The sequence below is a fragment of the Rhodnius prolixus genome, unplaced genomic scaffold (assembly GCF_049639745.1).
Source record: "Rhodnius prolixus isolate KJV_2025 unplaced genomic scaffold, Rpr scaffold_5, whole genome shotgun sequence".
Lineage (NCBI taxonomy): Eukaryota > Metazoa > Arthropoda > Insecta > Hemiptera > Reduviidae > Rhodnius > Rhodnius prolixus.
In genome coordinates this window covers 4324977-4339517 of record NW_027411624.1, presented here as the reverse complement: position 1 = coordinate 4339517, position 14541 = coordinate 4324977, and the positions used below count along the sequence as shown (strand labels likewise).

General features: G+C 37.6%; 1 protein-coding gene across 2 annotated transcripts in view; it reads right to left on the bottom strand.

The window, feature by feature from the left end:
- Positions 1 to 219: 219 nt before the first annotated feature.
- Positions 220 to 14541, bottom strand: part of LOC141458844 (cell adhesion molecule 2-like) — a 601780-nt gene continuing 587458 nt past the window's right edge. For both annotated transcript variants that reach the window (XM_074137381.1, XM_074137380.1), the window contains exon 7: positions 220 to 361. In XM_074137381.1, coding sequence (XP_073993482.1) covers positions 285 to 361 — 77 coding nt within the window. In that variant the 3' untranslated portion in view covers positions 220 to 284. The remainder of the gene's footprint in view (positions 362 to 14541) is intronic.

The following is a 14541-nucleotide window of genomic DNA, read 5'->3' as shown; positions in this document are numbered from 1 at the left end:
TAATGGAAAAAAACCTTCATCTTTTTATGATTATTCTTGCACAATTTCATTTCTTCAAATTTGTCTAAAAGAGAGATGAAATTTTGAATATATGGTACATTAGGATTGATTTTGTATATATTTATAACAATAAAACGGAAGTGAAGGAGGTATTCTTTTTCTTTTTTCTTTTTTTTAAATTTTGTTATTATTAAAAAAAACAAAAAAAATTCTTACATCGAATGATTGTAGAAAATTTATTGAGTTAAGGGATCAAACAAGTGGCTGTTTGGAAAGCCTCCCGGCTACCGTGAGCAATAAACGATTAATAGCAGCATGCTGAGCAGTTTCCATCCGCAGAGTCTTCCGCTGCAAACACCTCCTGAAACATTGGGAATATTAAAAGAAAAATAAAGTTAATTCTAGAAATTAAATAGTTACAGCAGTTTCAACTTGCAATGGACAAAATTGTTTTTTATCTTATTTTATTTATTTTTTATGTTAGAGTGTTCGGTTTCGAAACTAAATGAACGGAAGTTTAGGGCAGTTGATTGAATGTTGGTCCTCCTAACTACAAGCATCCGACTTCCTCTTTTTTGTATATATGTACATATATAAAGGGATAGCCATCAGTCTTTTTTGTGTAACCTACCCTATTCACTGTTTTGTGTTTTTCTTGATTTTTCATTGTGACGTAACAATTAATCAAATCATAAGCTCCCCCCATACACAAATAGATCTAAATAAGGAGTAGATAAAAACAATCAACCACAATCAAGGCGATCGAAATATGAGGAAAAAAAAAGAGCGGAAACGACCTTGTTTTTCTTTTCTGTACAATCACTTTTATTTAGTGGTATAACAGTTTTCCCGATAAGGTTAGCTTTAGGAAGGCTGTTTATTGGCCGCCCAAGATACTTCTTTATGGTGACGTGTCCAAAAAACGGAAAAAAATAAAAATAAAAATTCTTTAAACCCAAAATACGAGGAATATAAATAGGAAGGCGCCAAGGTAGCCGAGCGGTTATAGGCTAGACCCGCAAAGCTAAGATGTATTGTTGGTTTAGTGGGTTCGATTCCCCCAGTCTAGGCTTTAGATTTTATTTAATGGTTAATATGAGAAATTTACAGTAAAGTATGTTAGGCGGTTATAGGCTAGACCCGCATAGCTAAGATGTATTGTTGGTTTAGTGGGTTCGATTCCCCCTAGTCTAGGCCTTAGATTTTATTTAATGGTTAATATGAGAAATTTACAGTAAAGTATGTTAGGCGGTTATAGGCTAGACCCGCAAAGCTAAGATGTATTGTTGGTTTAGTGGGTTCGATTCCCCCTAGTCTAGGCTTTGGATTTTATTTAGTGGTTAATATGAGAAATTTATAGTAAAGTATGTTAGGCGGTTATAGGCTAGACCCGCATAGCTAAGATGTATTGTTGGTTTAGTGGGTTCGATTCCCCCTAGTCTAGGCCTTTGATTTTATTTAATGGTTAATATGAGAAATTTATAGTAAAGTATGATAGGCTAGACCCGCAAAGCTAAGATGTATTGTTGGTTTAGTGGGTTCGATTCCCTCTAGTCTAGGCCTTGGATTTTATTTAATGGTTAATATGAGAAATTTATAGTAAAGTATGATAGGCTAGACCCGCAAAGCTAAGATGTATTGTTGGTTTAGTGGGTTCGATTCCCCCTAGTCTAGGCCTTGGATTTTATTTAATGGTTAATATGAGAAATTCATAGTAAAGTATGTTAGGTGGTTATAGGCTAGACCCGCAAAGCTAAGATGTATTGTTCGATTCTCCCTAGTCTAGGCCATGGATTTTATTTAATGGTTAATATGAGAAATTTATAGTAAGTATGTTTGCTAGTCGCCTCCGTCCACGACACCTAATTGGTAGTTGGACGTAAAGCCCCCCTGAAAAAATAGGCAATTACTTTACTTTATAAAATTAGGGTGTTGTTTTGCGTGCTAAATGTTCGGGGTTAATGAACTTATCTTTTTCTGAATTTTTATCTCTTATTTATAGTTTAAGAAATGGTAGTTTGGTGTAAATAAAACGAAGGGTAAACGGTCCGGCGGTGGGTGAAAAAATGATATCAAGCAACTACATTTCATTTTTCTTCCCTACGGTATCGCACTGTCCCACTGTTCCTGCTAGGTGTAAGCGCTCTTAATTGTATCAGAATGAGAGGATAGAAATGGCTGTATCGTGATGATTGTTAGGTTAGAGTGCAGTTTGGAGGAATACCTGCAGAGTCAACCCGGGGGGGCAATTTCTACGATGACGCGAGCCCCTCGTTAGAAAGATAGCAGTTGAGAAAATGTGGAAATATTTTCTGGGGGAGCTTCCACAGTAGAACCCCGGAAGCCTAGATTCCGCTTAAGTCAGTTTTCTTCATTTGTACTCTTTTTTACTTAAAAAGTCACGCAAAGATAATGGACAATGATATGTCTCGCAGAGGAAGGGGACATCAATCATCCATGTTTAGGGTAAAGCTTGATATATAAGGGCCCTTACTCCGTACTTTCTACGGCCCCCCCCGCAGGTTTATGGAAGGAAGTACAAAAAAAGCTTTAAGCCTCCTTATTTCCTTTTTGGTTTGCACTAAGCATGGCTTCCTTTTTCGTCCATACATCAAGGACTTTTAAAAGGCCCTTTACAGGAGGGGAAAAAAAGGTTTTCTTCTTCACCTTGCTTTCCTTCCCACCCTGTCACAGTGCGGGAGATCCTCCATGTCCAGTTTGACCCCCCCAACCGACCAAAAAAAAAGGGAAGAGGATCCTTAAGAATTACTGGGATTGGAGGTAGTCTAAAGCAGGATAGTTTGGAGACTCTTTTTTATTCATCCCCCCCGTCCTCATTGCAGGAGAAAAGGGCTACTCTGGATCATGGTTAACAAGACGGTAAAATAAACAAACAAAAACCTTTACTATTCCTGCCTGTCGTCCTTGCAGACCCAAAAAATAGCAGGACTCTACCCTATATATCCCCTTTTATACAGTGTGTTTCACTAACCCCTACGAAGACCAGAATGTACTTTATCATTGGCTCTCCTTTACTGGGGAGAAAAACTACTCCCTGTCTCCCGTAGTAGGGAGATCAACAACTCGTACTGAACACAGAGAGAGGGAGACAAACATCGCAGGCAGATTACCCCTCCCTCCAGTGCCATATAGTGGCTGTACACTGAATCTAAATATTCAAACATTTGCTACATGTGTGTGTGGTAGTAAATAAATCTGTATATATTCAAGGAGAAGGTTTGAAGTTAGTGGTAGTAGTAAAAGGGCTGCTGGAAAAATCCTCCAGAGAGCATTAGCTTCTTGTTAAAGCAACGCCATCTCTCGTTGCTTTTCCAAAACTACCTCATTCACCTAAGTGAGTCTACCTTTAAAAATAGAATGTGGTATATCACCCCCCCTAACTTCGCTACTAGAATCCTAGTTTGTTCCACGGGTTTTGGGTAGTACAATGCTTTAGGGAAGATCACACAGGTGAAAGGGAAAAGGAAACCTTTATGGGACCCACTTTATCTTAACGTCACTCGTTTCCTCCATACCCATAGCCTACTAAATATTGATAAATAACCAACCACCCAGATCAGTACTGTAACCTTGGTAATGTGCATTACAACTTAGTCGCAAAACATATGTAAAAAGGGGGAAAAAAAGAAGTTCAAAACAAATTCGCTAGATTTATTCTTACGACGTCACTACAGCTTTCCTAAGAATAATTAGTCCCCTTTTAAAGATAGTCATGCTAGTTTTTTTTGTACTTATTCTTGCCATTTTTGACTATCAAAATACTAAAAAGAAAAAAAAATCTATTCAGCCCACATTAACTTCCTCTTCTTTTAAGTGGCACTTCCGGTCGGCCTATTTGCTTCAAATTTGGAAATTCAATCCCATATTTGATTCTTATTAATATTAAACAGGTGATAAGGCGGTACATTAAACGGTAATGGCACTTTTGAAGAAAACCTAACGATCTTTTTTTTTTTTTTTGACGTGAAACGTCTTTAAATTTGCTATCATATGGAGGCAATCCAAAAAACCTAATGATAACAAAATCGGGGGGATACAGTTTGGCATTATAGTTCTACGAATCTATCGTCTACATCCAAAATTAAATTAGACCACTGGATAGCTAAAGGATCAAAGAATTCATTACGATAAGCGATAACTGTGACGCATCGCGCTTGGTGGAGGGGGACCATTTTGAGATCATTTTGCTGCGTATCGAGATTTGCAATTAGTATAATTTTTGACTCGGAGAAGCTGCGATGTACGTTTAAGTTTTAATCGTCAGCTGTCGTCACAATCTATCGATTGTATATAAAACATTAGTGTAAAATAGTGACAGTGAATATAATAAGTTGTTAGAATAAAAAAATATTATCAAAAATATATAATGACGTCCTATAAGCGTCGAAAAGCCAAAACCAAATACAGAGAGATCCTATAGGGTTGGAAAGGGCTTCTCAAGAACAATCGAATGGTAATAATAAAACACCATATGACCGAGTCAAGCTGTGCCGGGAACGTAAAAGAATGAATGCGGCCGAGCGGATCAACGACGGTGTCAGTACATCTGCAGCTGGGGCTGTTGAAATTATGCAAGTGGATGATAAAAATAGCTTCTACATCGACAACGGACTGTATAGGCATAGATTGTGTTCGATCGTCGATTATGAAGACACATTGTTTCATCCTAAATACATAAATAAAAATATTTTATATAAAAAATATAACCCGTTACGTAAACGTATTCACGTACAACACACGGCCGGGTCCATGACACAGCCACACGTATTTTTTTTAATTTTATTTAGTAATTTACAATCTGTATACATTGTATACAATAAGTAAATAGGAGGTGAATAAGATGAACTGGTGCGGGAGGAGAGCAGGAGGAGAGAAGCTGCCCAGTGGTAGCACTCTCTATAGGAGAGAGGAGAATGTGAGGAGGAGAATATGAGTAGGAGAGAGGAGAGACAGGAGAATAATGACGTTTAGATCTTCAGACTGCAAGGAAGTCGCAGAGCCACTGGCGATTCAGTCGGCGAGTAGGATTGTTAGGGATGTTAGAGGAGGCGAGAGACTGTACCAAGAGGATTTGAGCAAGTAGAGAGAGCAGTATAGTTCTGGCGATTGAATCGGCGAGTAGGATTGTTAGGGATGTCAGAAGAGGCGAGAGACTGTACCAAGAGGATTAGAGCAAGAAGAGAGAGCAGTATACTACTGGCAATTCAGTCGGCGAAGAGAATTGTTAGGGATGTTAGAGGAAGCGACAGACAGAACAAGAGGATTAGAGCAAGTAGAGAGAGCAGTATAGTACTGGCGATTCAGTCGGCGAGTAGGATTGTTAGGGATGTCAGAGGAGGCAAGAGACTGTACCAAGAGGATTTGAGCAAGTAGAGAGAGCAGTATGGAATTTTTGATATTTAGTCTTGGCTAGTTGGTCTATGAAGGGAATGTTGAGGTCGGTGTGAAGAGTGAGGTTAGTCACCGTAGAAAGGAAAGACCTATCTGAGTCGAAGGAGTTTTGACTGAAATGTCCTGTACTGTCCGTATGTTTTGTAGGTATGGCTGAACCCCAGTCAGCTTTAGCCCGTAAGTCCACACAGGTTTGGAGAATAGTACTGTAAATTAAACGTTTGAGTTCAATGGGCAATTTGGGAGCGTCATCCAAGTAGTCCTGTAAAGCAGTTTCGCACGTTTCGTCATTCTTAAAAGTGCCCAGGAAAAATTGGAATATACAATTTACGATAGTACGGTAAAGTTTCAATAAAATTTTAGGAGCTTTTTTGGGGGGAGGAGGAACTGAAAAATTGCTTCATTTAAGGGGTACTTCCGGTAGATCGAGCTTGACTAAATCCTTACAGTGGCGTCCTCTCTAATTCGTAACAAAAACGAAATATCAAATTACTGCAATGTTTATCTCTGCGTCATCAGAGGAAATCAGAAACCAGATTATATCTGGTGATCGACTACAAATCGGAAATCTGCTTATCGATTACAATAAACTACTCTTAATTACTAGAGTGAAACACTAATGACCCAATCAAGTGCGCCAAATTAAATACTTGAAACTTAAGAATGTATTAACCAGTTTTATTGACTTTTATCTTCGGCTTTCCTTTTATTATGTTTTCCTTTTATTCAATGCCTCGCTTTTCTTTTACTTTCCTCGCGGTGTTGCCATTAAGGGCACACAAGGAAACTAGGAGTGCCAATGTATTATTTAAGAGAGCCCCCTCCTTTACTACAGAAAAATTCAATAATAAAAGTTTATCTCGTAACTTTCCATCTTAAGAAGTAGAGGCCAGTAGCGTACCAAGAGCTCTCTCTCTCTCTCTCTCTACAGGGATGACGCAAGTACCTAAGGTTCTAGAAAAGTTAAGGTTAAGGGACAGGGGGGTAGGCTGGACAAGTTGTGACGTAGTAAAAATAAATAAAAAGAAAAAAAAAAATTAGAAATAGCTGCAATGAATTTTCTTTGCTATTTTCTCTTTTAATTGGTCGGGAAATTATGGTTTTGGCGAGGTTATATTGTACAAAATAAACAATTTATTGACCAAAGAAAAATGCGAAAATGCAGAGGGGTATGGAAAAGTTACCCACACGTTGGCAGAAATGTATAGAAAGTAATGGAGACTATTTTGATTAATAAAAACAGTTATTAATTATTATTTTTCTTTTTTTCTTTTAAAACCATAATCCTGCATTATTCTCCGGACAACCCAATATTTAATAAAATTATTTTACTCTCCAGTGGATTTCATTGTTTATAACGTGAATTCCATAATCTTCAATTATTTGTAATCCAATCAAACTAGTAATCCAGATTGGAGGAGGAAGAGCTCGCTAGTAGGATTAGTTCGGGTAATTATATTTGCATTGATAATCTGTTGCTGAATAATTGATTCCATTTTCATAATTTTCACAAATGGATTGAATTAGTTTTCATTTTCTCGTACATAGGCGCCACAGTAGCCGAACGGTTTGGTACGGCCCGTAAAAAATGAATTACGGGTCTAGATTAAGTTTCTTATTGTTGTAATGCGTTAAATAAGTACAAGTAGTGGATACAAACGAGTGGAGAAGTTGCCCAGTTGTAATACTCCAAAACAATGATCTATTTAGTCCCTCTCTTCACTAGAGAGGAGATCATGAGACCACTGTCTTTTAAGACGAATTGTTAAGTTCTCAAGAAGAGTTCTAAAGAAAGATTTGAGCTAGAGGATTTGCGTGTGATTGATTCTTTATTTAACATTGATCTAATGTAAAATTAGAGCTTTTTTTCTGATTAGATATGAACGGAGTCGACTAGCAAACATACTTTACTATAAATTTCTCATATTAACCATTAAATAAAATCCAAGGCCTACACCAGGGGAATCGAACCCACTTAACCAACAATACATATTAGCTTTGCGGGTCTAGCCCAGCGTTTCCCAAAGTGTGGGTCGCGACCCGGCTCTGGGTCGCAGGAAAATTCAACTGGCTTGTGGCAGAAATTGTAAAAACACAAAAAAAAATCTATAAAATTTTGCTCTAAATTTAATATTTTTCGAAACTTTTTCAAGTACTGCAGGTGGCAACAACCTTTTACCACCGTTTCCTACCGGACCATTTAAATTCGGATGCTCTGATTGGCTGATTTCGATTCAGTCATTCAGTGCCTTCTGTCGATATTGAAAAGGAAGAAATGTTTAATCTTAGTGAACCAGAAGTTGATAATTTAATTGAAATTTCATGCGAAACCGATTTTAAAAAAGTGTTTGAAACTGTACCACTAATTAATTTTTGGTTGCGCTGTCAAAAGGAATATCTAAGCGTAAGCGAAAAAACGATACAATTTTTAATGCCTTTTGTCACCACTTATACGTGTGAAATTGCGTTCTCAGCCTTAGTGTACTTGAAAAATAAGTATCGAAACAGATTGGATGTCGAACCTAATTTGAGAATAAAATTAACATCATTAAGTCCTAATTTGAAATTACTATGTGATGAAAAACAACATCCTCCTTCGCACTAAGGTCAAAATATGTAAAACAAAATTTACTTTAAGTTTTAAATGAAGATAATGGATTGTCTTTAATTACTTATGTTTTTGTTATATAATTATTTTGCAATTTTATTTTTATTAAAAAATAAAATTTGTTTTGTAAATAAATGTTTTTTTTTTATAAGGTGGGGCGCGAAAAAATTTAAAATCTTGTAGCGGGCCGCGGTCAAAAAAGTTTGGGAAACGCTGGTCTAGCCTATAATCGCTCGTCTATTATGGCACTTAAGTCATGTTTAGTTTAATTGTAAATAAAATATACTCGCAATTTTAAGCTGGCTGGAGTTAATAAATTTAAATAAAGCCAATCAGTTCGACTTTTAACGTTTTAATGAGTAACAATAAACGTGAAGCTAATAAGGCTCTTGGCTGTAATCGTAAACTCTTATTGTATTATTCTTTGCCTTTGGGCTTTTTTATCTCCAATTTTTATCCAGAATCAAGATATTTGGATATCTCCCCTTAACATAAGAATAATTGGAGGCTTCTTCAATAACCTTTAACGATGTTTACTTCGTCGTTCTGGAAAATATATTTCCCAGAAGAGTTCATTTTGAATACCCTTCGATAAAAAAGAATTTTCTCAAATATTTTTCTTATAAATTAAAAATCGATGAAAACTGCTTAGGGCGCCATTTTTTAAAAAAATAAGTAACATCAGTATCAACAATGCCCAGCATCCTCAGGGTAGCCTTTTCTCTGAAGGGCTTCTTTATTGTTGTTGCAGTTATCTTAATTAACTCACCTGCGTTTACCTCGTTTGGTAATACAAAGTATTGAGCTAGGATTAATTATAAAAACATAAAAGGATACATAGAAGGGAGAACACCATCATGGGGCCCTTTAACTCCAAGTAACAGCCTAAATCTGTCTAAGTAAAGTCACTTTTTGATAGTAAATTTGTACATTGTTCTTTGGTATACCTTTGTACCTTTATGTGTGGGATTTTGGATAAGAGTCATCTCGAAAGAGAGATTTCTGTAGTCAAATTCTTCTTTTTGGTACAGAGATCTAGAGAGCTATTTGGGCTTCTCCATAGACAAACGTCTAACTTAGAACTCACGTACAAAACTTAAGCAATGACACAATTTACAAAACTTATTGACAGTTTAATTGAACGAAACTCTTAAATTGCCTATGCAACTCACAACGATTCACATACTACCCTTCAAATCTATATGTACTTACGGGGCTAGGGCAATAATGTCAGTGAGAATGAATGGTAGGCCAAATATTCCGGAGTTTGAAGCCTATTAATGAGTTCGAAACCTGAGGATAGAAGTAAGAAAAAAGTCAAGAGATTGGTTCAAAACCAATCTAATTGCGACGAGAATCTGGTACTTCTGCTTTGCCTCAATCTCACTACACCCAGTCATCATTTTTTCTTATCTCACCATTCTGTTCCATTTCCCAAACCATTTGAAAAAAAATCTAAAAGTAATATATTTTCCCAAATGCTTAAAAAAGAAGTAGCAGCGTTTTAACAAAGGATATTAAGTTGGATTCGACAACGAGGTAAAGTCGCCTGGCTGCTTTCATTTGTAGTTAAGCCCGTCTTTCGAAAATATGGAGGTGGGTAGAAGCTCGCATCATGTTAGGATGTTTTTTTTAACAAGCTCGTATTAAAGAGAGAAGATTGCCTCTCTTAGCTTTTAGATTTTAGATTTTATTTTCACAGTAATCCTTCTTTGTTGTCAAAAAGTGTAAGAAAAGATTTAAAAATATAAAATTATTGAGAGAAAAGTTAAACTGCGCAAAAAAGAATTTTTCTACCGCATTCTAAAAGAAATTATCATCTCTTATTACCACCACAGATTAGGGTGATAAAGTGTGGAAGAGTAGAGTAGCTGAAAATGGAGCGATTTGAAGGGATGCTGTGCCAGATCCAGCGGGAACATACAGCGGCTTCATGAGAACGGTTTCTAACAAGTAAAAGTGGCTACATGGGGGTTCGAACCGGGGATCTCCCACTTACAAAGCCTAAGCTTCCTAAACCAACAGCCGCCCCTCAAGCGGCAGATCTTTGATATTAAACTCTTCTTATTTTTCTTTAATGGTAAGAAAATGGAGTGCGTGGGCGTCCGTAGTCAAGCAACAGGATCTTCTTCTATTGAACAATGCTGGTAGCACTTGGCTCAACTTCCGGAATGCATTTCGTCCAATTCTTGGCAATTCCTTTGTACCTTGAAGTTTCCACTGCTGTTCCAAAAGACTGGTCGGTCATCCAGTCTCCATTCACCTTTTGCTTACAGGGTTTGGTCTACGGGAAGTGTTTTTTGGAGCTCAGGTTTTTCCAACTACTGTCCAGGACGTATGCTACGCAACAACCTCTTTTTCATTACAAGTTAGAATGCGATGAAAAAAAAAAAATGCAATACTTTTGTGTTGCGAAAATGGAGCACACAAACTCAAACTCACCCAAGGTATTGATTGGTGCCGAAGCGGTGACTGTGTCGTCTAGGTACCAGAGACCCCCTCAGAGTAACTAGGTAGGGATTTGAATTTCACAGAAAGCCATCTTTGATACTAGACATTGCAGGAGGATAATATTCCTCTCGTTGAATGGAAGAGAGGAAATAGGCACCAGCAAGTTTGGATAACCCTATCTTTCCGTGACTTCCCTAAGAAGTCTGGGTTATCACCAAGAATGAAGGGATGTAGACGTCCCATAGAAACTCTCACTAATTCTTAATTTGGGAGGATTTTTTTGGTATATCTGGGTAGCTAGGACTCAAGAGGAGTGATTATGATAAAGGATTTCCCTGAATCTTCCTGGAACATCTGCGGAGCCGAGGGGGGGGCAGCCTTGATTTGCACCAGGAATTGGTTATCCAAAACACCGAAATCCCTTTTTATTTGAGGTTTTCCTGGAATGGATGTTTAGTTAGCAGGTAGTAATACTCGTATCTCGGTTTCAGGCTAGACCCGCAAAACTAAGATGTATTGTTGGTTTAGTGGGTTCGATTCCCCCGGTCTAGGTCTTGGATTTTATTTAATTGTTAATATGAGAAATTTATAGTAAAATATGTTAGGCGGCTATAGGTTAGACCCGCAAAGCTAAGATGTATTGTTGGTTTAGTGGGTTCGATTCCCCCGGTCTAGGTCTTGGATTTTATTTAATTGTTAATATGACAACTTTATAGTAAAGTAAGTTAGGCGGATATAGGCTAGACCCGCAAAGCTAAGATGTATTGTTGGTTTAGTGAGTTCGATTCTCTGTCTAGGCCTTGGATTTTATTTAATTGTTAACATGAGAAATTTATAGTAAAGTAAGTTAGGCGGATATAGGCTAGACCTGCAAAGCTAAGATATATTGTTGGTTTAGTGAGTTCAATTCTCTGTCTAGGCCTTGGATTTTATTTAATTGTTAATATGAGAAATTTATAGTAAAGTATGTTTGCTAGTCGCCTCCGTCCACGACACCGTTAAGCCCCGCCTGAAAAAATAGGCGATTACTTTACTTTACTTACTCGTATCTAGAATTCTTTGCCTTTAATTTGAGGGAGAATGATTATTTTAGGCTATTTAGTGGAGGGGCCAATTGGTTATTGACTGGAGCCGGTTCTCAGTCACTGTCGGTGAGTACTTAAGGGGTTGTAGTAGGTTGAGGTAGTCACACTAAACACCAATGGGATGGCCACAATATATCTAACTTAGTCGCAGTGCGGAATACACTACACACAGCATACATGCACACTAACACAACTCGAAATATTCATTTTCAATGAATACATTCATTTCTATCTAACTTCACAAAGTTATCGCAACTTAGATATTACAACAGACTTAAATTGACCCATAAAAAGAACTATTCTGGAAAAAGTGTGGTATTTTTTTTTAAAAAATAGTGGATGGAAATTGCTCCCTCTCTTGCGATGCTCGTCTATTCCTGGGACCAAATGGGGAAAAAAGGGAAATATGAAAATAGGGGCAAAGAAAATGAGTACAGCCGTGGGAAAAGCTAAGATGAGGAGAAGTGCGGGCGGTAAGCCTCGTTTATGTACCAAAAGTATATTCACCTAACGAACCTCAACTAGATCGTTTGTAGGTCCTTATCTTGCAACAGGGACCGCTCCGTTTCCATTTTAACTTGCAACTTTTTCTGCTATATATATATTTTTTTTTATTTTTCCTCAACTGCATACCTTTGCTATAAACATGGTTCTTTGCAAAGAACTTGGCAAAAGTGATTTCAAGTAGGCATTTCTTTCATTAAGGAAATCGTACGATAATGATCTCCCTCGTTAAGCAGATGATTTATTAAACAGGAAATGGCTTTCCTTTTTTTTTTTTTGTTTAAATGCGAGTTCTCAGCGGAAAACATTTTCCGTGGAATATTCGATTAAAAGCGTGGGAATGAGGGAGAGTTGGGCAAGCTTTCCCTTAATACATCATTTCAGTACAATGTATAGCAATATGTCTTAAATATTTTAAAGGAGTGATAAATTTGTAGCTAAATTTCCCAATTTGAAGAAAATTCCACATTCTTATGTGCAAGACCTGTAAAGCTAAGATGTATTGTTGGTTTAGTGGGTTCGATTCCCCCAGTCTAGGTCTTGGATTTTTTTTAATGGTTAATAAAAGGAAATTTATAGTAAAGTATGTTAGGCGGTTATAGGCTAGACCCGCACAGCTAAGATGTATTGTTGGTTTAGTGAGTTCGATTCCCGGCCTTAGGCCTTGGTTTTTGTTTAATGATTAATATCAGAAATTTACAGTAAAGTATGTTTGCTAGTCGCCTCCGTCCACGGCACCTAATTTGGTAGTTGGACGTAAAGCCCGCCCCGAAAAAAATAGGCAATTTCTTTACTTTTTACTTTACATGCTCTTATTAATTTTCACCTTTAACTGTGATTTTTTCCCTTTTAAATGTGACATTTCGAAGTAGTGAGTGCATCCTAATATTTATTAATCATTACATATATTTTTAAGTTGTTCAAAGGCATGACCGGAAACGCGCTGAGTTCAACGTTGACTCCTTACGTCTTTACAAGGGGAAGGAAGGAAAAACGAGAAGCTGTCACGGAAATTTCCTTAATTAAAAACCTCGCCTTAACTAGTCAATAGAGACTGTGGGATCATTCATTTTAGGCCATTCAACTTCGGCACACTTTAGAAAGGAAAAAAAAAAAAACTTCAACGAATACCCAGGGCGCCAGGAAATTGAATGAATTAGAAGTTGGAAGACACTGGAGGTGTGTGCTTCTCCATGGAAGCACTTAACAAAGTGATAATATCTTCTAGGACAAAAGTGATAAGAAACTTTATCAACACTTCCTTTAGAAGTGTCTTTCTCTTTGGCTTTATAGAATCGCCTGTACATACTCTGGAGGTTAATAAAAATAAATTACACCAGGACAACCAGGTGGTGGGTGGTGAAGGCCCAGGATGGGTCCCATCCCATTAGCCAAGCCCAGGAACTCTTTTCTTACGTTCCTTCCAGAAGAGGACTCTCTCTCTCTTGTAAAACTAGCGTCACAAAATGCCGGCTTCTCCTCTTGTGTTCCTTTCTGTTCCAGGAACTTCATCGTACAGTTTGGCTGCCTCCTTACCCATCATTGCCGCCCACCAACCTCATGCAAACTAATGCTGAAGGACGGGTGTTTCTTAATCCTTTAAAACCACTGAGAAAGGGGGTTTCTACGCTAAAACACCAAAGCCCCTACTGTTTGGCTTTAAAAATGCCAACACTAACAGAAGAAGAAAAGGAAACAGTATCAGCGGGGGCTGGCGAGCTTGCATTGTGACCACCGTTACCGCACCCTACTCTGCCAAATCCTCCGCCACCAAACACTTGACAGACTTTTACTTCGTTATGAACACTCCAAATCTTTAAACTTTTTATGAGCTTGCGGGCTTTCCACTAAGTCTTGTCTCGGGTTGTTCACCATTTTCTTTTCTTTAATAGTTTTTCCTCCTTTCAAAGTGTGGACCTTGTTACTGTGTATGCTTGGTGCTTTTGAAATTTCCACTAAATTATTCTGTGCCTCCTTCTTTTTCCCCATGAAAATACGTACTTACCCTCATTTCCAAAGACCTTTTTTTTTTTTTATGATCTTTTGCTAGATTAGCTACACCACTTTCCTTACTGAATTCTCCTATTCTTGAGTAAAATTAAAACTTTAGTATTTTGAAAAATTTTCTCGCTTAGAAAAGAGCAATCAATGCAGCATCACAATATTTCTTCATTTCATTACTTCATTTTTGCTTTATTGTTGGTATTATTATTATTAATTTTTTTTCATGATTTAAGGCGCGTCAACATCTAAGGTTATTGGCGTCCGGAGGTTTTTTTTCAGTGCACTACCGGCCTCCGGACCGCGTTCTCTCGTTACAGACAACACTGTCCATTACCGGACAGTGAGCTGTAAGAAGCTCCTAGGAAGAGAAAATCTAAGGGTCAGCAGCTGGATTCGAACTCGGGACCTTCGTGTGGAAGTCCAGTACGGTAGCCGCATAGCTAATCCCTTCCCTTTTTGCGTTATTGTTGGTATTAT